Source organism: Alligator mississippiensis, chromosome 3 (assembly GCF_030867095.1).
Source record: "Alligator mississippiensis isolate rAllMis1 chromosome 3, rAllMis1, whole genome shotgun sequence".
Classification (NCBI taxonomy): Eukaryota; Metazoa; Chordata; order Crocodylia; family Alligatoridae; genus Alligator; species Alligator mississippiensis.
The window spans coordinates 144804750-144830036 of record NC_081826.1 but is presented as its reverse complement, the minus strand read 5'-3'; the positions used below and the strand labels follow the sequence as shown (position 1 = coordinate 144830036).

The 25287-nt window shown below is 43.3% G+C and overlaps 1 protein-coding gene across 2 annotated transcripts in view; it reads right to left on the bottom strand.

The window, feature by feature from the left end:
• Window positions 1–25287, bottom strand: part of GABBR2 (gamma-aminobutyric acid type B receptor subunit 2) — a 977761-nt gene that overhangs the window by 216993 nt on the left and 735481 nt on the right. The window contains exon 13 of one of the 2 annotated variants that reach the window (XM_006266752.3): window positions 18737–18859. The exons of the other annotated variant lie outside the window; for it this stretch is intronic. Within the exon in view, the coding sequence (XP_006266814.2) occupies window positions 18737–18859 (123 nt within the window). The remainder of the gene's footprint in view (window positions 1–18736; window positions 18860–25287) is intronic. 2 annotated transcript variants of the gene reach the window in all.

Below are 25287 nucleotides of genomic sequence, written 5' to 3'. Positions count from 1 at the left end.
AGTAAGCTGTCTTTAGTGAGCATATGTCACACAACCAAAGGGGGTGTGCCTGGACCTCCATCACTGTGATCCTGGATCCACCTACGAGTACCTACCTGCTCACAGAGGGCAACAGAATCACTTCTTCATTTTAGGTAGAACTGATCACAAGCTGCACTTAAGTTCTCTTTTATCTAGCAGACAGTGTTGCCCCTAGGAGTCCTAAAATGGGTTCTAAAGGTGTGGAAGCAAACTATAAAGAATTTTTAAAGAAATTTAGGAGGCAGAAAGCCTTCTAAAGCACTGATAGGTCTACACAGCATCAGGGCTAAAGAAATAAAAGGACTGCTGAGAAACCAAACGATCACTTTGCAGGTGTCACTGCAGAGGATATTTAAAAAGGTACCTACTTCAGATATTCTATTTTTTCTGTAACAGACATGAGGTACTATATAGACACTAAGGTGTTAAGAAAAAGTGGTCCTGGAATGAACCAATATATTAAAAAGCAGTTAAGTCCATAGGCTCAGAAGATATAAATCCAGGTGTTTTGAAGGAATTTAAGAATGGAATGGCTGAGCAGCTGGCGAAATATGCAATCCCACACTGAAAATAGCTACTCTGTCAGAGGAGTGAAGGGTAGCAAATATTGCACCTACGTTTAAAATGCTCTAAAGATAATCCAGGGAATTAAAGAGAAGTAAGCTTTCTGGATTTCTATTCCACATAAATCCTTATGCTGTGCCCATCACCCTGGTTTTTAAGTGCCGAGTGCATTAAACAATATGATTAACATTTATCACCTTTTTGTCCTTTCATGCTGCCCCCAGGAAGAAGATATTATACATTGGATTAATATTGACTTTTAAAATATTATATATAAAATATGTATCATAAAATATGCTACCTGTTTACAGTAGAGAAGGCAAGGGCAAATTCCTCCCTTCCAGTGGAAGGTGATAAGGTTAATTTTCTGTGGGAGTTCATTTGATAATACACTTTGATGTCATGTGCAGGGTCAGGCATACTAAAGGACAAGCAAGCTGCATGCTGTTGCTAAGAGGTAAGTCTTCGGTTCCTTCAGAACACCCTGCATTCAAAAATTTGTCTAGTTTATCCAAACCATGCAGTTGGTCTAATAAAAGATATCACTCACAAAAATCATTGCCACTGCTTCCGTTAGCATTTCAGAAAATGTGAACATCTGCTTGAACATGTGTCCACATTTTCTAATTAACTCATACAGCAGCTGTGAAAAAGACAAGATCAGGGGTGTCAATCATATGGCCCAGGGGCCAAATCTGGCCCATGGAGTCCTGCCATCTAGCCCCTGATCAGACCCACACAGGCCCATGGACCCCTCAACCCTGCCCTTTCCTCAGTATACCTGCGCCAGCAGCCACTCCAGCTAGTCTGGGACCTGTGCCACGTGCAGTGCAAATCCAGAGCAGCCAGAATGGACGTCACATCTGGCACCATCCAGATAGAGCAGCAGCCATGTTACAGGTGGTGGCTGCCTTGGCTAAACTGTGCCACACACAGCACCCACCCCAGCACTGCAGGTCCCAGAGCAGGCACCATGTATGGTACAGGATGGCCACCGTGTGCAGTGCAGCTGTTGCTGCTCTGTCCCTACTGTGTCATGTGACACCCATTCCAGCATCTGTGCTGCACACTGTGGGTTTCAGACCAGCTGCTGGATCAGGTATGTTGGAGAAGGGAGAGGGGAAAATGCAAGGGAGTCCATGGGCCCAATGTAGCCCACACACTAGCCTCACGCCACTCATCCAGCCTGCAAGGCTCCATGAGTTGAACACCTCTGCACTAGAAAGAGGAAGAATTCAAACCATTTTAGTGGAATGTCCCGAGTCCTGGAAACCCTTTCAGGTGAGACAGCAGTAACTCATTTTTAATAGTGCTGAATGATGCAGAGGAGTCCAGAGGAATGCAAATGGATGTCTGCCTTCTAGCCACTGATAACAGGTGATCTTCAACCACTGACAGTAAAACCATTTCACATCTCTAGATGCTTGCTCAGGCATGGATGGTTTGACCCTGAGCAGTTGCTGGGGAGTGTGGGTTTCTGAGAGTTGCTTAGAAGGCTGTGTGTTTAAGGCAGGAAGGGACGATTTGTTCCTAGAAAGAGGCATTGGCTCTTTCAGTCAGAAGTGGCTCCAAGTTACTCATAACTCTTTTCCACACGCTTAGCAGAGCAGGGGTCAGATTCACAAGTACTGGTTGTGGGATTCTTTACAGTTTCCAGAACTTCCTGAAGAATGAGTGTATTGAACTCAGAAAATTCAGGCAGGCTACTGGGAAACCAGGTCTTCAAAGAGGTATGAAGTACTTAGGCTGGCTTTGCCAGTTCAATGGAGTTTGATAGGAAGATTCTCTTGGCTCCTAAACCAGCCTGAACACAGGGTTGGAGAAATTCATTAAGTTTCAGTTTATCTGAATCAGCCCCGATTTTCTGCCATTAGCAGTTGAGTTTCAGTCCATCCCTCTTCATCTGGTATGGGATAGAAGAAAATCTAGGAGAGCTGTATAGGTAAGAGGAAAAGGGACCTTTTGGGAGCCAACATGGTGATTGCAGCCAGCATTAAGGGTAGACATGGCCATTGTGTACTATTTTCAGCAAAGTTGCTACTGCGTAGTCATTTAGTACTTGTATAAACAAATAGTAAACAACTGTGAAGTAACTGGAGTTACTGCGTTGTATTGTCACCAAACAGCTTTTTTGTGATGCTGACTGTGCAGCAGCATTCTATCACACTTTCTGCCATGCAACACTACTGCACAGTATTCACGCATAACAGTTACTGATAATGATTCATCAGGTCCCAGATTGCTCACGATGTCTGTATTTTACCTGGCTTTAGAATTTGATAAGAGTTTTCCTGGTATAGCTGGATCATGCACCTTCCTTGCTCCAGTATAGCAGCTTGAAATGCTCTGCCTACTGCTTTAATATAGTGATGGCCTGTTTAAGACAGAGTGGAGTTGTAATATTCTCCATCTCGAAATTTAGACTGAAGAGGGAGTCTAGGGTGTGATCAACTGCCTGGGTTTCTCCAGAGATTACCCATGAAAGTCCTTGGGGGTATGGAAGGGAGGGGTGGGCAGGCAGGCAAGGAGAAGATAAATATTTAGGTTTGAACATCATCAGAATTGTTGATATCCATGTTGGATCTCCATGGACAAAATAGTCTGGGGTGAACATGACCATCTATGACACGGCCTTAGTAAGGTCCATTATGAAACCTTTAGTTGGTGGCAGTCTGTAAATGAGTAGAAAATATGTATTAGCTTTGACTCTGGTTTCAACTCTCAGCTGGTTAATAGGGGTGTATAAAATGGGCCGTGTTCAATTTGGATTCGGCCCGAATTGGGAGCAGTGATCTGAATCAACAAATTGAAACACTGTCCCTGATTCAGATTTGGCTGAATTGAAGATTCAATGCTGATTTGGAGAATCAGCAATTCAGCCATAGACACTACTTTAAGTGTTTGTTCTACATACCTCGAGGTACCAGGTCCGGCTCGTGAATGCTGCAATGCTCCTGTGGGATGCTCCATCTGCCCTAGCATGGGTGGGGGGAGGCTGCTTGCTCAGCAATGAACCCAGAAGCACTTCTGGTCCACCAGGGAGTGCTCCGGCCCCCACCCCCACCACCCCTCAGCTAGGTAATCAGCCATGGGGGGGCCCCCCCGGTGCCCCATCCAGACCCAGGAGGCACCAGTAGCTGAGCTGGGGATGGGCATGCCCCCCACCCCACTCCTTAACAGACCCAGAAGGGGACCAGAAGTGCTTCTGGTTCATTTCTGAGACTGCTGCCAAGTGCGCTGGAGAGCCCTCTGCATTCCTGTGGGACAATCCATCGCCCCAGCATTTTAGCAGTCATGATCCACCTGCTGCTTTGAGGTATGTAGAAAAACCCCCCACAAAACAACAAAAACAAACAAACAAACAAACAAACAAGAAACAAACATTTAAAGCCGTGTCTATGTCCAAATTACCAAATCAATTCAGAGGGTCTCATTCGATTTGGAGAGATTAAAGGGTCTCCCAATTCGATTCTAATTTTGAGATTTAGCCACCGAATCAGGCCAAATGGGATCAGGGACCAAAGCTTCTCACAGCCCTACTGGTTAAATCCTGGAAACATACAAAGCTGGAACAGTGTTCCTGGAATAGTGGTGGTATACTGGAAGTATGATGGGTGTAGCAACAATGTGAGCAACAACCATAGGATTATAACAAGGCCAGTGGAAACAGAAGGTGTCAGTGGCATCAGGCACTCACTCACTTGAGGATAGTGAAGCCATCTCTTGTCCCAATGCCCTTGTTGTTCCTATCTATTTTGGAGAAAAAAAAATGTTGCTGGTAGGCTGGGAAGTGTGCTCTAGCCCCTCCCAGCTATTGGTATGGGCCACTGTAGGGGTCTGGCTGCCTTTCCCATTTTAAAAGTGAACCTCAATACACATTATTATTGGTTCAATCTACACTGTTTAGAGAAACCTGCAAAGATTAAATTGATTCAACCTGGGACTTTGACCATCTGTACTTTGTCCAAAAGAATAGTACAGAATTTGAGGAAGCTCAGAGGAAGGCAACAAGAATAAGAAGCACATTTCATCTGAGTATTGGTATTATTTACTTTAGAAAGGAGATGAAGGCAGTCAGGTATCATAAATATATACTAAATAGTGAATGATATCAAGGAAGTAAGTTGCAAGCTTCTGTTTTTGTCTTCTGCCACAAGAAAATTCAATAAAATTAAAATCAACTATTTCAAAACAGATACAAGAGAAGTATTGTGTTTAGTGGGCCCCACAGACACTGTCTGTCGCAGCTTGCCATTGAGGCCAAGAAGTCAGCAAGTTGCAGAGCAGGACTGGACTTTTAAATAAACAAACAACAAAAATATTCAGATTTACAGTAATAAGTGTTTAAAAAATGTTGGAAGAGATATTAAAACTTGACTATGAGGTTTTTTTAACTGATCATTAATTATTATATAGTATGGTAAAAAATTTCACAAGGGCAGATTATCTCATAGCCAGACAGTTCACTGAAAGTTTTATATACCTACCTTTGAAAATATCTAGTGTTGGCTACAGCTAGAGACAGGATACTGGACTGGAGGGATTACAGGTTTGAGCTGGCATGGCACTTCCTACATTTCCCTGATTGGGAAATGTCATCAAGCAGCAGAAGTGACCAATGAAGCCAGAACCAGAAAAAGGAAGCTCACCAAAGTCAGAACACAGGCATAACTTCAGTGCAATTGAGCAGTTCAGGAAGTCACTGTTCTTTCTGCCATCTTGGAACTGACCCGGCCCTGCTTCTTTATTTCCCCCAATTTCCTATCTGTTTCTATGGGAACAAACAGAACTAGCCACCAGCTGAGTCAATTTCAGCTGCTGGCTTCCATTTCTCACATCTTGTTCTGTTTCCCTGGAAACTGATGTCAAATCAGTGAAGATAAGGTAAAGTGTTTTGGGTTTTTTTGTAAATATATTCTGTTACTATGGGTCCTAGTGAGAAGGCTTGAACCGACTTCACTGGGAGCAGAATCAGGCCCTCTCTTGCCACCCTAGCTAGAATTTGTGGATCATGGGCAGGAGCAGCTGTGAACGAGAGCTCAGTCTCAGCTACTTGTGTCCAGCTGCCTGCTGAGGTCTACAATAGCTGGGTCTGAAAGCAAGCTACAGAATTCAAGCAACACTTGGCTCCTACGGTCTATAATATTTCAAACATGAAGGAAAGGAATTCAATTTATTTAAAAAATGGTAGGGGAAACAGATGGGTGTAATGTATTTAGAGAACAAATTGGCTAACAAGCTCTGACCTGTGCTAAGCTAAACACCCCCAGAAACTACTTCAGCCAATTACATGCTTCAGTTCATAATGTATATTTGACAAAGATCTCTCCAATCCAGCTGTTAGCAAACTGAATAGCCCAACCATCATAATTTAAATAACAAATATATATATATATAAATATACATATGGAGGGAGAGTGAAAGAAGAATGTGATCTGATTGTCTGAAGAAGGTTTTGAAACCACATAATCATCCCCACCTGAATACACACATTGGATTTAAACAGCCTCTTAGCAATTACAATTCTGTATTACTCCTTTTTGTTTCTCTTTTGCACTCATTTGTGCCAGATTACCTGCTAGTTTTTATGGTACTAAGTGGTGATGATGGAAAGGCACAGATAGATAAAGGAAAGATTTTCAGGACCAGATCTAATAAAGTACTTAAATAGCTTGGTCCATATCTGTGATCCCTAAAATTCCTGCTTAAGTGCTAAGAGCAACTCACAGAGAGACTCTCATGGACCCAGAGGAACACACTTCCATCTTCAGCTTCCTTTGTGCAAAAATGACATTTATTTCCTACCTATGGGGACTCTTTACCTTCTTTAATTTTCCCTGAACCTGAAGAAGGGTGTGTGAACCTGAAAGCTTGCAGAAAAAGATGGCTTTTTTTAGGTGATTTCTTAGTTGGTCTAATAAAAGGTATCATCTCTGAACTAAAAGTTCTGCAGTTTTGCATTTCTCTAACCCTAGAGGCACCCAAACTTTGGAACTGCCTTGCCTTTCAACTTCAAAGTTCCCCAGGAAGCTAAAGAGCTACATCTCTTTTCGTGCTCAAATGGCATCAGGCTTGACAGGGCTGAGCACCTTAGCATCTGTTTCCTGTCTGAAGTGATGATGGTGTACTTACAAAAGTAGTTGGATTTACAGGAACTCTAGCAGGGTGAAATGCAATCACAACTGTGTACTTAAGTCCACTAGATGCCCAACAGATGGAACAGAATCCTGCTGTAGGTATTCTGCTGCTACCGTCCCCCGAGTGGTTTAATTCATATACCTCTTCTGAGAAAAGCCACAACAGAAAGTTTGGCCTCCTAACAAAACACAGTGGCACCTCTCCCTACTCTTTACAACACAGAGAAGGGGGTGGTATCTCCCTTTTACATTATAACCTGGTGAGAGCACTTGCCCAGGAATTTGAAAATGCAATTTGCATCTCCATTGGTGAGGATTTAAACTTCCAGCACTCAAGAGAGTATCATAACCACTGAACTACAGGTTAGCTTGTGATCAGGAGAGGGAAAACCCTCCACTGTCCTCTAGAATCACAGAAAATTAGGTTTTAAGGGACCTCCGGAGGTCATCTAGTCCAACCCCCTGCTCAAAGCAGGACCATCCCCAACTAGATCATTCCAGTAAGGGATTTGTCTAGCCAGGCCTTAAAAACTTCCAAGGATGGAGATTTCACCACCTCTCTACATAACCTATTCCAGCACTTCATCAACCTCCGAGGAAGTTTTTCCTAATATCCAACCTAAACTTCACTTGCTGCAACTTGAGACCATTGTTTCTTGTTCTGCCATCTGTCACCACTGAGAACAGTCTAGCTCTTATCTTCTTTGGAGCCACCCTTCAGGTACTTAAAGGCTGCTATCAAATCCCCCCTCAGTTGTCTCTTTTGCAGACTAAATAAACTCAGTTCTCTCAGCCTCTCCTCATAAGTCATGTGACCCAGCCCCCAAACCATTTTCATTGCTCTCTGCTGGATTCTCTCCAACTTGTCCACACCCTTTCTGTGGGGGGGAGCAAAACTGGACACAGTGATCCAGATATGCCCTCACCAGTGCTGAAGAGAGGGGAATAATTATTTCCCTTGATCTACTGGCAAAGCTCCTACCAGCGCAGCCCAGTATGCTGTTAGCCTTCTTGGCAACAAGGACTCACTGTTGGCTCATATCCAGTTTATTGTCCACTGTAACCCGCAGGGCCTTTTCTACAGAGCCGCTGCTTAGCCAGTCAGTCCCCAGCCAGTACTAGTGCATGGGATTCTTCTGTCCTAAATGAAGGATTTTGCACTTGTCCTTTTTGAAACTCATGAGATTTGTTTTGGCCCGATCATCCATTTTTCTAGGCCACTCTGAATCCTACCCCTACCCTCCAGAGTATCTACTACTCCCCACAGCTTGGTATCATCCATGAACTTGCTGAGAATGCACTCCATCCCATCTTCCAGACCATTAATGAAGATATTGAACAAAACTGGCCCCAAGACTAACCCCTGGGGCACTCCACTTGATACTGGCTGCCAATGAGACATCTAGTCATTGATCACTACCCACTGAGCCTGACAGTCCAGCCTGTTTTCTATCTACCTTGTAGTCCATTTATTCAATCCATAATTCCTTAGCTTGCTTGCAGGAATGATGTGGGAGATCGTATCAAAAGCCTTGCTAAAGTCAAGGTATATCATGTCCACTGCTTTCCCTGCATCCAAAGCATCAGTCATCTCATCATATAAGGGAATCAGGTTAGTCAGGCATGACCTGCCCTTGGTGACTCCATGCTGATTGTTCTTGATCACTTTCTTTTTCTCCAAGTGGTTAGAAATGGATTCCTTGAGGACCTGCTCCATGATTTTTCTGGGAGTGAGGTGAAGCTGACTGGTCTGTAGTTCCCTGGGTCCTCCTTCTTCCCTTTCTTAAAGATGGGCACTATATTTGCCCTTTCCCAATCATCTGGGACTTCCCCCAATAGCCATGAGTTTTCTAAGGTAATGGCTATCGGCTACACAATCACATCAGCCAACTCCATCAGTATCCTCAGATGCATTGCATCCAGCCCCACGGACTTGTACACATCTAGCTTTTCTAAATAGTTCCTAATCTGTTCCTTCATCACTGAGGGCGTCTCACATTTTTGTGAAACTGTGCTGCAGTAATCATAACAAGTTGTGCCACTGTGCAGCAAAGAACACAAGTTGAGAGAGGGGAGAATGACTCTGTAGCCACTCCCCTGAATATGTGAAGTCTTGGGGTGCTTGTATACATGCAGGGATGCTGCTCCAACATGCTGTAATTTCAGCTCATTGGAACAGACTCTGCTGGAGCATGCTAATTAGTGCATTCTAGCAGCCTCTGCACCTCATGTATTAAGCATCCCTGTGCTTCAATATGGCAATGAGGGTACTTTAACTAAAGCTCATCAAATGAGCTTTAGTTAAAGCACTCCCATCGCTATTTTGAAGCATGGGCTGCTAAATACATGAGATGCTGCAGGTGCTTTAATTAGAGAGGCTCTCAGATCCACTCTAATTGAAGCGCCTCCTCCCACCCCCAGAACACATGTAACGATGCCCTTGGATTTCAGTTACCGTTCTTAAGACTGTTTAAGTGTTTACAATTGAGTTAGTTACAGGATAAAATACAAAAAAACTTTTGAGAGAAAGGACTGGAACCCAGGGCTCCATCTGCCAGGTAAGTATCCTAGTTGTCTAGCAACAGAGTTTGTCTTTCTATTGTGGTCTCCCATTCTCTCTGGCTGCATGAAACTTAGCTTCTTTTCAGGCCCTTCTTCACACAACAGCTGAGCAGGTAACCATGAACACATAAAATACTCATATGCTGGACTTTAGTGTCTCAAGGCACCCTGAAGTGCTTCAGCCTCCCTTTTAACTAAATACTGATTCCTAAGGTTCAGCTATTTTTCTGCACAAATATGAAGAGAGAGAATTTTCACTGTAAGGGAAAAGTGTTGCACTAGGAACGACTCTAGACTTTACTGAAGGCTACTTCTGGCATAGCTGTGTTAATAAAGAGACATCACACCCAAGTAGTACAGCTATGGTATTAGAAGGCCCCAAAGAAGACGCAGTTAAAGCAAAACAATGATGCTTTATTGGTGCAGCTTACTTTGTGTAGCAGATGGTATGATTATTTTCTATAAGTAGTGACTCTATAATCCCGGTGAAAAGAAAAACTTTGTGGGTATATTGTGTCCATACTAGGAGCATGTTGCCCATGCTGGAATTCCTATGCCAGCAAAACACTTGTAATGTAAATACAGTTTAAGATTTTGTTCAAAATAAAAGAAGGAAAAATCTCGCCATCTCCATTTCTAGTCAGCTAATAGGACATTTTCTTTCTCATTGACCAATGACTCTAAATTAGTCCCATGAGCTAATTCCAGAATTGCATTCTTAATCAAGTTTATCCACTGGGGAGAAGAAAGAGCTAAAAGGTCTCCCTCTAATATTCATTTCTTCAGCCACCACCTCAGGAACAGCCTTACATGGAGAGAGAGGCTCAGCTGTTTATAGACATTTTGTGTCTGGTTCACTGAGATAACCAGAATAATTTGAGTATATTCCTGTGGAAGCAAGCCACATTAACTCCTTCAGGCTTGGTGCCACTGAACCTGCTGAGAGGAAATACTCAGAGTTTGGCTACATATGCAGCTTGGCTCAGGGTGTGATTTTAAACTGATGTAGTTTGGCAGATGCAAAACCTCTGACACTTGTATTTTGGTTTAAAGCACCCTTATTCTGGTATAGCTAATTAAACTGCAGCTTGGCCAAACTGAAATCAGCCAGTCTACACATGTATGTTTGCATTGGTTAATTAAATCAATATAAAAGAACACCTTCTGTGCAACTGATAGGACTTTGCATGTAAGCAAAACCTAAAAGGTGCTGGAATTCTTTCTTTAGCTTGGGTGTAGTCAAGAAGGGCATGTTTACATGTGCTCTGAGAGCTGCTCTAATTAAAGTGCCCAAAGCATCTTGTGTATCAGCGTTCCCATGCTTCAAAATGGTGTGTGGGGGGGTCACTTAATCTAAAGCTCATTGAATGAGTTTAGTTAAAATGCCCCACCACCATTTTGAAGTTCAGGGGTGCTAATACATGAGATGCAGAGGCTGGCTGGAGCACGATAATTACCATGCTCCAGCAGACTCGATTAATCGAGTATGTTCCAACACGCTGTAATTACAGAGCATTGGAGCAGCCTTCCAGCTCATGTACAGACACCCGGAGATTCACATCAGCACAGGTTGGCCTGGGCTTGTAGACTGGTCACTTTTTTAACTGCCCTTCCCTCTTCGAATTTTGATTTCACTTTTATTGGGAATAAACCTAACTGAAACATGTTCAAGAGTCTTTAACTTATAGCTGCCCCACAGCCAAGGGAGTGAGCTGGAAAGAAATTGGGCACTTTTCTGTCAGAAACTTACCTGACAAGCAGTGTTTTGGATCTCCCTACTGGGACCTTCCTTCTGCAAGGACTTTCCCAAAATCAAACCAACTCTGTAGAACACTGATTTTAAAAAGTTGGCAAAGTCTAACTAAAAATGATTTTGGGGGGGATTTTTCTAACATGGACTTATCTTAGGTGAGGCAGATTTGGGGAAGGGTGGTCTGGGAAAGAAAGGAACAAGCACGCAGTGCACCCTTCTGAATCTTGATCTCTCAGCTGGTCCAAGAACTTTCAGGATGCAATCAGCAATAAGGAAAAATCAGCAGAGAAGAAGGAGCAAGGAGGACAGAAAAGGTTAATCTTTACTTAAAATTATCAACACTGATTAATGCAAGAGGCAAGAATTTCTGTGGGTGATATCTTTTATTGGACCAACTACATGGTTGGGATAGACTTATACAAGCTTTCAGGTATCAGAGTACCCTTGAGACCTCAAGGTTACTGTTTTAATACCCAAAAGCTTGTTTAAGTCTATCTCAGCCTTGCAGTTGGTCCAATAAAAAGGTATCAACCTCGAAAATTCTTGCCCTTGCTTTTGTCCTGGACAATCACAGGTACAATATCACTTCAACACTATTAACACTTATTAAGATTTTCAAACCACACTGAAATCATACTTTCTGGAAGTAAAATTGGGGAGGCAAGAAGGGAACAGACCCTCACACTGACATTGACCTAAATAGTTGAAGGTCTAGGCTCTCTCATTCAGAGGGGTCCTGGGCATATGCCCTTTGCTTCCTAACAAAGTGTTGTAGCCACCATGCTACAGGCCAGGCTCTCTCCAGCCCTTCTCTTGAAGCTGGCCCACTGTTCCCATCTATTTAATATTTATTGGAAAAAATACTAGCATCCAACTCATTCAGCTGTAAATCACCTGGCGTGCTTGCTTCCTCCTGGTCTGCAGTTACAGGGCTATGGACAAGCCTCTTAGATGCATGAAAGGTAAACAGGGTCTGGCTTATGCCATTTTCAAGAGTCAATCTAGTAAGTGAAATTTTATGAGCTTCCTGCACATTTAGTATGTGGGATGTTTTCTTTTGGGTGTTAAGACTTTGAACCAAATGAAAACTATACCAATCCCCAATGCTTCATGGGATGATGCTGGCTTTATAATCCTTTGTCTTTGAGAAAGGTATAATTAATCTTGTATCTTAGATATTTTGACTTTAAGGTACAATATAGTGAATTACATGTTCTTTGAGGTAAAATTCAGGGAATGAAGTGGGCTGTTTTCTATGGCTGTATCAAATTGCAGCAGAGGAAATTTAGATTGGAGATTAGGAAGAACTTCCTGACTATGAGGGCGGCCAAGTATTAAAACAGGCTACCTAGAGAAATGGTGTAATCTCTGCTCCTGGATATTTTCAAGAACAGGATAGACACACATCTGGCTGGGATTGTTTAGTTAGGGATGATCCTTCCCTGAGCAAGGGGTTGCATTAGATCAGGAGTGAGCAATTATTTTGGGCGGAGGGCTGCTTACTGAGTTTTGGCAAGCCATCGAGGGCTGCATGACAGGCAGCTAAGGGCAGATAAATATTAATTTTCTAAAATTCTTAGGGGCCCCGCGGGCCAGCCTGGCGGGCTGCATCTGGCCCATAGGCCACATTTTGCCCACCCCTGCACTAGGTGACTTTAGTAAGTTCCTTCTAGACTTACTTTCATATGATCCTCCCAGTCTGAATGGAAGAGAGTTTGCATCACTGTAGTCAGATCCCAAGATGGCATAGGTCTGACAACTGTCTGAGGTTGAAATGCTTCCCTTAATCCATCTACATACCATTGAGTAATCCATCAGAAAGTTGAATAAGGCTTCATGCTATAGAATGCTATATGTTTTACAGGAAGATGTGAGACGGATGATGGAAAGACTGGTTTTAAATCTAGGCCTGCTTGTAAGAAATACAGAAGAGCTAGAATGTAAGTGTACAGGCAACTGAGTGCTATGGCCTTCTGGCCAATATAATATACGGTTAGGAGAATGGCCATGGTTTTCTTCTTTTTAATCTTCTGGATCACACTTTGTAATGGAGAGCAAAGACACATGGCATCCTTTTAGATAGCTTATCTTGGTTTGCAATAACCACTGGCCTCTCTTTGTTGAAGAGCTATCCCTTTGTGCTTAGAGTGGAAACAAAGAGTTTCACATAAGAGTCAATTATGCTTCTGGCATCAAAACTTCTTGATGTCTTGGCAAGTCTGTTTTCTTCACTGTCCCTTGTATGTAAACTGCACTGCTGAAGATGAGGTGACCTTTCCCGAGGACCAGGTTACATCACTCTGGCATTTAGACTGGCCCCTTTGCCAATCTATGGATGTCATCATCACTGTGATGTTTTATTGGATATTGGGTATCATGGCCCTTTTCAGGTGACCCTGGAAGTCTAGAAAAGCATACCTAAACCTTCTTTCCTTTAGAAGATGGATACTCAGGAGTCTCTCTCTGACCGTATATGTGGCCTATAGATGTTTTCTACATGAAAAGAATGTGGTCAACATTTTGAGGTGTAGATCTCAAAAGGTCACTCTCAGTATTGCACAGACTTATTTTTCTACCAGTAGAGGACTCAAGCAGTCTAGAAAACGTCCTCTGAATCTCTCTTGGGATGGTCAGCTATTCTGTGCCTTTAGGAGGAAGCCCCAGAACAGTCTTACATTCTTGTCTATGAGGTCTCAAAGGATGAGCAGTTGTTTTTGTTTTAGTCCACCACCTCTGTTCTGTCACAAGCCCTACTTCTAGAAGGAATTTGCAAGCTTAATAGTCAGTACCATTGCTTACAGTCATGTAAATCTACCTGGGGTGTGTGCCTCAGCAAGGTGGCTGCTGGCCTGGAAAGAAGTGGGCCCTGGGTTTTAGCTAGGGTCCTTTGTCTCAGGGAGACAGAAACTTGACCCTGAATTGTCCTCTATTAATTCCTTCCAATGGCTATGTTAGTATCAACTTAAACAAGAACACTGGAGAAAGGGTTGCTTAGTGCATGGATTAGCATACTATGCTAGAATGTCAGAAAGACACAGGATCAAATATACTTTGCATGAACAGTACCTAGAATCTCTGGTCTCCTCGTTGAGAGCTACAGCAACTGCACTATTGGGGGGAAAAATGATTTCCATTTTTTATTTTATTACCATCCATATCCCTGCTTACACAGTCAATCATGAACACAAGTGAATGTGGCCAGAAACAGAATTCCAACCAGTAAGTATGTGGCATTTTTGCATTTAGATGACCAAAACCGGCATGCAGACACACCAAAACATGACCACTTAGAGAACCAGGAAAGAACAGAATATCACCCTTATTGCCTTTTCACTGAAAATACTACACAGAACTGGCAACTGACACACTAAAACAAATAATTTCTGTATGTCTCCATAAATATTTGGCTTTTTTACATATTTTTTAATTAAACATTTAATTAAATACATCAGCATCTTCTAAAACCTAAAAATTAGAATGAATAAATAACATGGAAGAAAACAACATTAGAGAGCAATAACAATGTACAACAACAATTCATCAGTTTTAGAATATTGTCTGTATACGTGTAAGGACAAATGTCATTTTTTTGCTTGTTTCAAAAAGCAAACCCCCACACATGCTTTGTGAAGGAGGAACAAATGAAGGAAACAAAGAATAAGTGATCAATGAGAGTGATCCTGATCTACTGAAGATGGTCAAACTTGTATTTGCACTAGGAGTGCTTGTTTGACCCTACTTAATTATTGATAAAAGACTATGATTTACCTATAATTCAGTTTTTCTGAGTCACATTTCATTTTCTGACATTTTCCTGTATTCTTTAAGGCAAGAGAGGTAGAGATGCTGTAGTTGTGGTCCCCAAAAGCCGCAACCTGCTAATATGGTCAAACCTGGTTGAAAATACTATTTTTTTCCAGTCACTAGAGGGAGAGCAACCCTCTATTAAGGTCTGTAAACTAATCCCTGTTTCTGTTTGTTGAGCTATGGCATGAACTCGGGGCAGAGATCAAAAAGATCAAAGGCACAAATACCCACTGAAATATCAGTTATCATACTTGCTTCATAATAAAGTGCATATTTATATTATACAAACATTTGTTACACCCAGAACTGAATGAACAAAGTCTCCATAGTTATATCAGCACTCAGGCTTCTTGGGCTAAATGACCACTTAATTGTGTCTACCTTTAAATAGACTAAAGAGAGCTAATTTAATCATACTGATTCTAATTTCTGAGGGAAAATTTCCTATTATTCTGTGAAGGGAACAGACCAATAAAACACTTCAGAGAATGTGTTAATCTTGTTTTGACCACTGTGACACATTTTCATTCAGTAATAGTAATTTCCCAGACTGCTGAAACCCAAGATCCACTTCAAGAAAAAGTTAACCAGTCATACCTTATTCTCACCCTCATGAGGGTTTCTAAATAAACAGGTATATATTTGAAATTCAGTTATATTTTTAAACTGTTCCCTCAAATTTGTATTTTATGGACTGATGCATATTCCATGTTGACTCTTAAGAACTTTTAGAATAAAAATTACTTTATTATTTAAAACTGAAAAAGACACCAATTTTCCAGTTTAAAATATTACTTCACAGTTATTTTTGCCAAGTGTCAACCTTGTTATTTTTTTCTTTAGTGAAACATCTTACACCAGTGGACACTCCTGGGTTCTTCAGTCTTGGGTTCTTAAGGAGCAAAAATAAAGGCTATTATCGCTGAAGTCCACCCACGAGTGGTATCAAATCAGGATGATTTGTAGTAGGTTGTTGTAGCCATTCATCATATTATACATCCTCATTTTTATATGCTTTGATGCACAATGGAATAGTTAGCGATGCTGACATTTAAACTATCATCGGTCAGTGCTCACAGTAATGAATGAGGTGGGTGACACTTAGCTATTGTTTCAGACTTCTCGCAAATTCAAGGAGATGTTTCTGCATAAAATAAATTTAGTCACATTCAGTCAGGTCTGGTCAAGGTTTTCTTCACTTCCAAAAGGGTTGCAGACTAAGCCCCCTGGCACATGTTATACTTAAGATGTGATTAACCAGTTAATCGTGTCTTAATTTGTTACCTGGCCACATGTTAATGCAATTAATGGCATGATTAAACAAGAAGTACACCGCAAGCTTACTACACAAAAATGTGTACTAACTTTGTGGCTGGTTCCTATCATGACATTAATTGAATTTATGGCCAGGCTGGGGCTCCTAGCTGCAAGGGCACAGCTGGGAGCTCCATCAGTGGATGCAGGCTCCCAGCCTTGGGAGCTCATGCTAGCTAATGGGGCTCCCAGCCAGAGAAGTTTGCTACTTGCTGGGAGTAGCAAAGTGATCCTGGGCTCCTTCTGCACTGGCAATAAGGTATAGTAGGATCTGATGCTCCATTCCACAATCATGCACATGTGGCATGGTAGAAAGCATGAATGTGGGGATCGTACAGCAGATCCTATTGCATCTTTATTGATACACCTGCTGGGGGCCTAAGTCTTAGATGCTATTCTACCTCTAAGACAACTAAGATGCACTTATGTGGCCTTTAGCCATTAAAGTCACTAAATTCACCCAGGCACATCAGACAAAAAAAAAACTGCTAAGAAGCCTAGGTTTCTCACAGGCCTCCATTTTAGACCAGACTAGTCCTGGACTACTTTCCATGCTCAGAAGCAATGCAGAAAAGCCACCTAAGCATCTATTACCACCTAGACCCAATCCATCGAGGAAGCACATAACTCCAAGTAAGCTCCTGATACTTTAGACTGAGAAAAATCATGCCAATTGGAAGTGGAAAAGAGGAGAGCTAGGTTATCTTTTGGTTAATGGCCTAGTCAGTGGGCACTTGACCTGAGGGCTTGGAATCTACATCTCCCATTTGCAAAGAAAGGGCCTTACAAGGTGGTGTTTAACTAAGTAGCTCACTGAGGACAACCTTTTTCCTGGATGAGAGCGAGCCCTGGATCCTAGTCCCTGCTCCCAGTAATGATTAAGCTTTTTGCACTGAACAGTCACTGAGGAAAATCCACAGAATGCATCGGGAACTGGAAGAGGGACCAGAATCCAGGGCTCCCTGCCTTCCAAGAAAAGGTCATTTTCACTGAGCTACTGAATTATGCTCCACCTTGCATGTTCTTCTTCTAGTCCCAGTGACTCTTGTCTTGCTTTTGATCCAATAGTCAATAGGAAGGAGGGGTAGGTACCTCATCCTTACTTAGCCCACAATCTGCACATAAGGACACTTTTCTAAGATATGAGAAATGTGGATTCAAACTACCTCAGGATGAGAGGGGGCTAAATCCAGATCTCTCATCTCCTGGGCAGCTGTCCAAACTACTAAGTTATTGTGTAAAAGATGGGTGGGTCGTTGTAGAGGATAGTATCTTCTCTCTAAGAGAGCTGGTTCCCAAAAGGACGTCTCCCTTCTGAGCAAACTGGGTTAGGTTGGATGCTGAAATTAAGCTGCCTGTTGAGAGAATGGGAGGATGATGTGTCTCTCCAGTTTGAATAGGAACTCTTTCATGAGGTAAGATGTGTTATTTGTCCTAAGATGTGTCAGTTGTGCTAAGGGCAAAAACAACTTGTACGTCTTAGGAGGAGGAATAGAATCTGGACTCAACCTTTTAAAAAGGAAAATTTAACCTCTTGTGAACAGTTGAGAGAACTGCTCGCAGCTCCAAAATACTCCAACAGGAAGAGCACATCTAACTTTAGGAGATGCTTCTCTAAAATATGTTTAAAAAAAATATCTACCTAGAAGAGAAACAAATCATGCCTCCTTCCAAAAAAACCCATAAAACCCTTTCACAAAAAAATGATGCAATATAGAAATAACAGAATAAGCTCTCGGACTTAGTCTTACAGATACTACTGGCACTTATGGTAATATAATTTCCTTTCTTCCAGAAAGGTAAATATTGACCATCATAAAATCACTTCTGAATAAGTTATTACATCTCTATTTCCTAGTGATGTGCTAGGTGTAAGTTCAGGCACTTCCAAACATGCTGACTTTCATACAGAAAGTATATGTGCAACTATTTTCTCTTTGCCACAGTGAGGACCCTATATTTCTTGAGACCATTCTCCTACTTCCAGAAGGCTCTATTATCTAGGAAAATACAATAGTTCTGGAAACTAGGCACAGGTGGTGTTATGCAATTAGTCTCCTGACAATTGATAACTCCAGTGTGACCTCTCTGGGAATGACAGTAAAATGGAAGCAATAAGGGTACATGTTAATGAGTGTGCATGTGGGTGTGTGTGTTACTGTTGAGAGTAAATATAGATAAAGGTAATACAATTCCTGAACATCTGCAATAAGAATGCAGTCTAAGCAGTGACCTCTCCTGCACTTATCTTGCGCGAGTTCTTACTGAAATCTGCTAATGGGTTCTGATAATCTATTATTTATTGCAACAGCATCTCTTAAAGACTCTTAGCAGAGAAACCTCCTGTGTTTACAGCATTATTTCATTCAAAACCTCTTAAAGTGACAGATGCAGCACCTTATTTAGAATATAGATGGGATGTCTTTCTATCATTGGTAATTTCATTTTTGCTTTATTTTCCAAAAACTCTCTGTGATGTTTTTAATATATTCTCATGCATCCTTAACTAGGTCAACCTGAAAGCTGCAGAAGCAGATATTAATACACTGGTAAGCATTACTTGGAGTGCATGACATACCTCCATGTTGTACTTTTCCACTGTCCTTCTTAAGGGGTCCACTACCTGCCAGCAAATCAAGATGCAAAGATCAATCAGCAGCATCCCTCCAACTATCACCAGCAACTTCTGGTCCTTAATGATCTGGAGTGACAAAAATAAAGCAAAAAAAGGGCATTCCCATGACTGAGATTCCTGCGGAGCCTCTCTCACATGTAGCAAAATAAATGTACTGTTGATAAATAGTCTTGTTAATAATGTATAGAGAAAGGTTTACCAGAAATATCAGAAGATGAAATCAGGAGGTCATTTTACATAATACAGTAGTTTCATCTCCTGTTTATGTGCAGTGTCTAAAGATCATAGAAACACTTTAGAAGGAGGTTGTGAGGACTCAATACTTACTAATGCTCAATTTCAGAATCCCAGAAACTGGAGAAGTTTCTACAGTAAATATCAACTGCTGTATGTTTGGGTGCACATACAGAAGGATATTCATTGCAGTTCTCCCTATAGCAAAGCTATTGTTAAAGCAGCAATTCATCTTCCATCAAGAGATCCCATTTTCACTTGCTCATAACTTTCACAGTTGCAGATGAAACATTTGCTTGGCCTCAAGTGAAAGAGGATTTGGTTTTGGAAAGTTTTAAATCCTGAGCACTTTTTCAAGGAGGCTAAGGAGACAAATATACCTTTTGCACATGGAATGCAAAACAGTCAACTTCAATTTTTGTGTGAGTCTTGACTTCATTAGAAAATAGTACCTTTGCTAAATAAAAAACTAAAACTTGCAGATAGCTTTACTGAACTCTAATATAGTTTATACATATTTTCTGCTATTACACACACAAAACCATGCTAAAAGAAGACTGTTAAAGTTGCAAAGTCAGGCCCCCGAAAATAAGAAAACATCAAACCAAAACTCTTGGCAACCATGATTCTATGTGTATGAATCATGACTTTGATTTACAAATCATGATCATATTACCCTTTTTTCTAGAGGACCTTGTCTTATTCAGTGCTTAAAGCAAATATTGCTACAATATTTTAATACACGGAAAAGAGTATGTACTTTCTGTGGCCTTTTCCTTAGAAACAGCTGATTTGTTTTGGCTGAAATTGTACCAATAAAAAAGTACTCAAACAGATACCTGATCTGGAAAATTTCAATCCATATGGTTCAAGTTTGGCAAGTTAAAATAGAGTCATGTATTAGGAACTGTGAATAACAGGCTGATCTCCTAGACCAGCCTATAATAAAATGTATTTTACAGTGAGTTTCTATCAAGCTGCAAGAAGAGGTATATATTCATTTTTTGCCATTTGGAAATAGAAACCTTTCATAAACTTATCCTTAAAGTTTACAGTTTATAATGTTACTCTTAATTCAAACTGTAAACTTTCCTATTATTATACCTGTAATCCATTTCCATTGAAATATCAGGAATAAAACAGTCTCCAAAACAGTCACTGTTCTTTTAAAATAATGTTGCAAATATATGTAACTAGAAATATACAGAGGAGCAGAACTTCTGAAAGTTCCTATTTTTAATATTATTCAGAGAAACAAATTATCCACTGTAGAGAAGCCTACCATACCACATTCTGTTCCACATTAATCTCCTGGATAAAGTATGGAAACCATTTGGAGAAGAATGTTAAGTCCATCAGCTAATGAAAATGAAGTTACCTGATGTACTATTGCCATTTTTTTCTTATTAAAATCTACATTTCTAATGCTTTTATAATAAATGGACCAGAACATGATTTTTGCTTTTTACTCACTTGGAGAATATGGAGGAGTAAAAGAATATACACTTTTCATAGATGGAAGCACAGAGCAAAACAAGTGGCAACCAGCTGTTTTATTCCACTTTTGCACAACTGGGGGAAGCAGAGACTGAAATGTGGCTCTCGGGCACATTTAGTTTCTTCTTCAATCTTTGTGTAGCATGACTATACCCTGCCCTTTAGGTAGGACCAGTTGTAAGATGATTGTCTTGCCCTAAGTGATGTTAATGGAAAGATTAACTTTAGGTAGAAGAACATTCCAAATCTCATTCCTTAAACCCTCAAAATAAGGCTAAGTGGAACATTGGTAACACATTGACAATGGACTACCCCTCAGTACAGAGGTGCATCTCCTGTGGGATTTATGACAATAGGCACAGAAGGCCGTATCTAAAAAGTACTAAGTGGGCATGTCTACGAGACACTAAAAGTACAGTAGACTAATTCTATTGCGCATTAGCATGTCATGGTGAAAGTTGTGCTAATGTGCTAATGCACAGTAAAATTAGTCTACTACACATTAGCATCACATAATATATGACATGTACTGGCATTATTGCACAGTAGCGCTGATTATGGTGCATTTAGTACCTGATATTATATGTACTATACTTAATGTGCTGTAATTATGGCACATTAATGCACATGTGGACATGCTGGGTGGGACTTAAATGGAATATAGATGCCATAGTCCAAAACTGTAATCCTGACAACCTACACCCAGATGATGCCAAATCCTGGAGATGTAAATTCTCCACATTTGAATTTAAGGCTAAGCACAGACAGTCAAAAAGCCAGAGGCTGCATCGATTCAAAGTTGGGGGGTGCTAAAGAATGCCTCCCTGCTTGGTTGGAGCAGACAGCTTGGGTCAAGGCTAGCCTGCCCACACTGTGAAGGGGGGCTTGTGGGGGAGCTGCAAAGCATCCTTAGATGCTGGGGGTCTGTGAGTTAACTTGAATCTGGAGGGGATGTGGAACAGAAATTCAATAAGCCAATTTAATCTAAATCAGTTAAGTCTGATACTACATCCATCTAGGTTTATCTTAAACTGGTTTTGGCGATTTTGAAAGCGGTTTATGTGTCGTGTTACAGATTTGAACAAGTTTCCAATCACTTATACCAATTTATGTGTAATTTCTATCCCTAGCCTAAATGTTCCCAGGCACCTGCAGCTGCAACTCTGGGTGCATCTACAGAAGATGCTTTACTGTGCAGTAGTGTAGTTTACTAAACAGTAAGCACACGTGTTTACACGTGTGCACACTTACTGCACAGTAAATGATGCTACTCATGAGTAAATTTGCTACCTGAAAATGCAAGTATCACAAGTGAATGTGCTTAGTTACTATGCAGTAATGCATGTGTAGTGGCCAACCAGGAGTAGATTTGTTCCTGGTCAGCCCTGCCACTGTAGCAAAACCCCGAGTTTTTCTTTTTTTTATTTTAAAGTGCATTCCCTCCCCTTCCCCAGCCACTTCTGACTTTTTCTGACTTTTTTTTATCTTTCTCTACTTGGACTCTGTTTCTTTTCCCTACCTGGACTCCAACCCTTCCACTGAGTCTCTTTCTCCTGCTGCCATTGTGTGAGTGTGTATGCGTGTGTGTGTGAACCAATAACTTCATGGGGCAGTGTAGTGTTGTCTGTTTAATAAACCTGTTATTTTGAAACCCTGAGTTGGGTTTTTGTCTGTTTCCTGTTTCCTCCTTGCTACCATTTATCTGCCCCCCAAGCTCCTAGCTCTCTGCCTCTGTTTCCAGCCCCAAGCTCTCAGGTTTCAGCCTCTCTTTCTTTCCTGGCTGTCTCGTCCTTGCCACCAGGCTTTTTCCCTTGTACCAGTGACCTCAAGTAACCCTGGGGCCACTTGACCTTAAGTAACCCCAAGCTTCAATTCCTCAGCCCAGCTTCTCTCTAGTCCACCAGTTCTAATCCCAGTTCCAGCAACTTTCACTCCTTACACTTTCTCTCTCACCTTAACCTTCCCCCAGGTATCCCAAGTACCCCAAACACACACATACATACTGTACCATCCAAGTTAGGAACTCACCTGTGTGTATGTGTAGGTGGGTAGTATGTGTGTGAACTGGTGAATATATATATCTATCTCATTGTGTGCGTGATATATGAATTAGTGATCCGTGTGTGTGTACGGAGTGTGTGGGTATTGACAAGTGATTGTTGTCTAATTTTTGGTGTCTGTATGGGTTTGAATTGGTGATAGGTATGCATGTGCCTAGGCTGGTTTGGATGTGTATGTGCCTGAGGTGGTAGTGTGTGTGCGTGTGCACCTAATTGATTTGTGTGTTTGTATCTGTGCAATTGTGTCACACCCTCCTGTCTAACAGAGCAATACTGAGATCCTGAGAGTTGGCCTGCCAGCCAGTGCCATGCAGATGCCAGGCCCAAGACATCCAGGGCTTCAGGGTGCTTCAAGCTCTTGCCAGGCCTGCTAGCACCAAGGTCCAGCTGCAGGAAGCTCCTGGCCACTGGTGCCAGCTCCAGCTGCCCATAGCCCACCTCCAGGAACCTGCCCAGAGCCTGCTAGTGCTGTGGGGCATTGCCTCACTATGCAGCTCCCAGTCCCACACCCTGTGCCGAGCACTGCAGGCAACTGCCCAGGCCCAGCACCACCGGGGCAGCTGCACAGAGGCCAGGAGAGTTTGTGCTAGAGCCCTGATGGCTTTGTCATCACCCACAGCTGTGCCCACCAACCAGCGCCCCAACTGGTCACAGGAGGAGAGTGGTGACCTTGTGGAGCTGTGGGGTGAGGCGGTGGTACACTGAGATTTCATGAGGGGTGTGTGCTCCAACGTCCATGTGTATGAGGGGCTGTCAGGCCAGTTGTGAAAGGGTGGGCAGCGCAGCAGTTAAGGACTTCTGGGCACAGTGGATCACCATCACCGAAAACAATCATCATGGTGACCATAAAGCACAGCTGGCCCTGTCATCACTGGCTGCCAGCAGTGCCAGCTCCTCCCTGGGGGAGCCCCTGCCCAGGAGCCCACATGCGGTGCTCCGCCCTCCAAAGACACTTCCTGGAGCTGCACACCACTGCCACCAGCCAGGACTTGGCAGAACTGCTGCCCATGACAGCTCCAGTCACGTGGTAAGCTCTGCACTGGGGGGAGGGCCCTCCCCACCTCAGCTCCTGCCCCAGGTCCAGACCCTGCACCCATTCCCTACCCCTGCCCCACCTAGCCCACCTGCATTCCCCTGCCCACTGGGTTTCCCTACCACAGCACGCAGGGAGACAGGAGACAGTGCAAAACTTTATTAAGCCACCTGTGCTTCACAGCTAGGGATGATGACCACTAGGTGCTGGACACCATCCTGGCCCTGGCTGTTGCTTTGGTGCAGCTCACTGCCCAGCCTCTGTTCCTAGCTCCACCTGCCCCCTGGCAGCCACTTGCTGCCCAGCAGCAGGCTCCCCCCACAGGCCTGAGATGAGGTGCAGCACCACCTCCACCAGCCAGAAGCTCCTGCCACAGCCCCTGCCCCAGGTCCCCCACCACCCAGCCCCCCCCATCTGGGCCCAGGCCCACCACTCACCCCAGCTTCACATGGGCATGGAGCCAGAGCTTCCTGCAGTGGGGCCAGGACTGCATGCCAGCCCTGCTGGCCTTGGACACCAGTGGCTGGAGGGGGAGCCAGCAATGCCGGGAGACCACTGGCTGCTGTCACCCCAGATAAGTCCCCTGCCTGCTGGACTTACCAAGGTGTGTGCACCCATGGAGGAACAACCAGAGGCAGTGTGTTAGCCACCTGTATGTGGGATCTGCCCCCTAGGGGCCCCCACCCCATGGCCTCCCACTCCACAACAGCACACAAACCACATTGTAAATAGTTTGCACAGGGAAAAGGGTGTTTTATTGTTGGTGGGATAGTGTGGGTGGTGGAGGGGCTCTGTTGTTGGGGAGGAGTGGGAGCTCTGTTTGTTGGGGGGGAGTGGGGTGGGGGCTCTGTTTGTTGAAGAGGGAGGAGAGGTTTGTTTTATGTGAGGGAAATAAAAACTGTTGCTCTTCTGAGATGTGTCTGCAGTGAGCATTGTGCTGGGGGTGGGGGGTCCATGGGCAGCTGTCCAAGCAGCCTATAGCAGGGAGTGCAGGAGGAGGTGGTTGGCCAGTGCTTCTCACACCTTTTTCCCTGGCACCTGGGGGTGGATATGCAGCTCACCTGGGTCCTCAGTGTGGGGTGGAGGCTTGCTGCTGGTGCTCCCACTGCTAAGCAGACTCTGCCTGCCATGCCTCCTCCACCCAGGCCTTGCTTCCCCCTAGGCCTCATGGATGTTATACAGTGCACAGGCTGTGATGATGCCCCAGGGGAGGCTGTCCTCAGCAACCTTGAAGCAGGTGGTGAGGGTGAGCAAGTGTCCCTTGAGGAGGCTGAAAATGCATACCACCAGGCATGGGTCCAGCCTAGGCACCAGTTGAAGTGGGCCTAGCAGGGGTCCAGCTGGCTGGGCATGAGCCAGGGCAGAAGTGGGTAAGTGGGGCCCCTGATGAGGAGGGGCAGGACCACCACAGCGCCCAGCTGCATGGCTGGCATCCCCAGCATGAAGTAGCCACTCTCCACCAGGGCTGGCAGGGCAGAGCTGCAGAACACATAGGTATTGTGGGCCATGGCCACCCAGCTGGCACTCACATTCATGAAGGTGCCATGGTGGTCCACAACAGCCTGAAGCACAACCAAGTGAAAGCCCCTCTGGCTGTAGCAGGGACGGTCACCATGAAGCCTGCTCAGGAGCATTTACTTGCAAGTAGTTTACTAGTCCAGGGGGGAGCG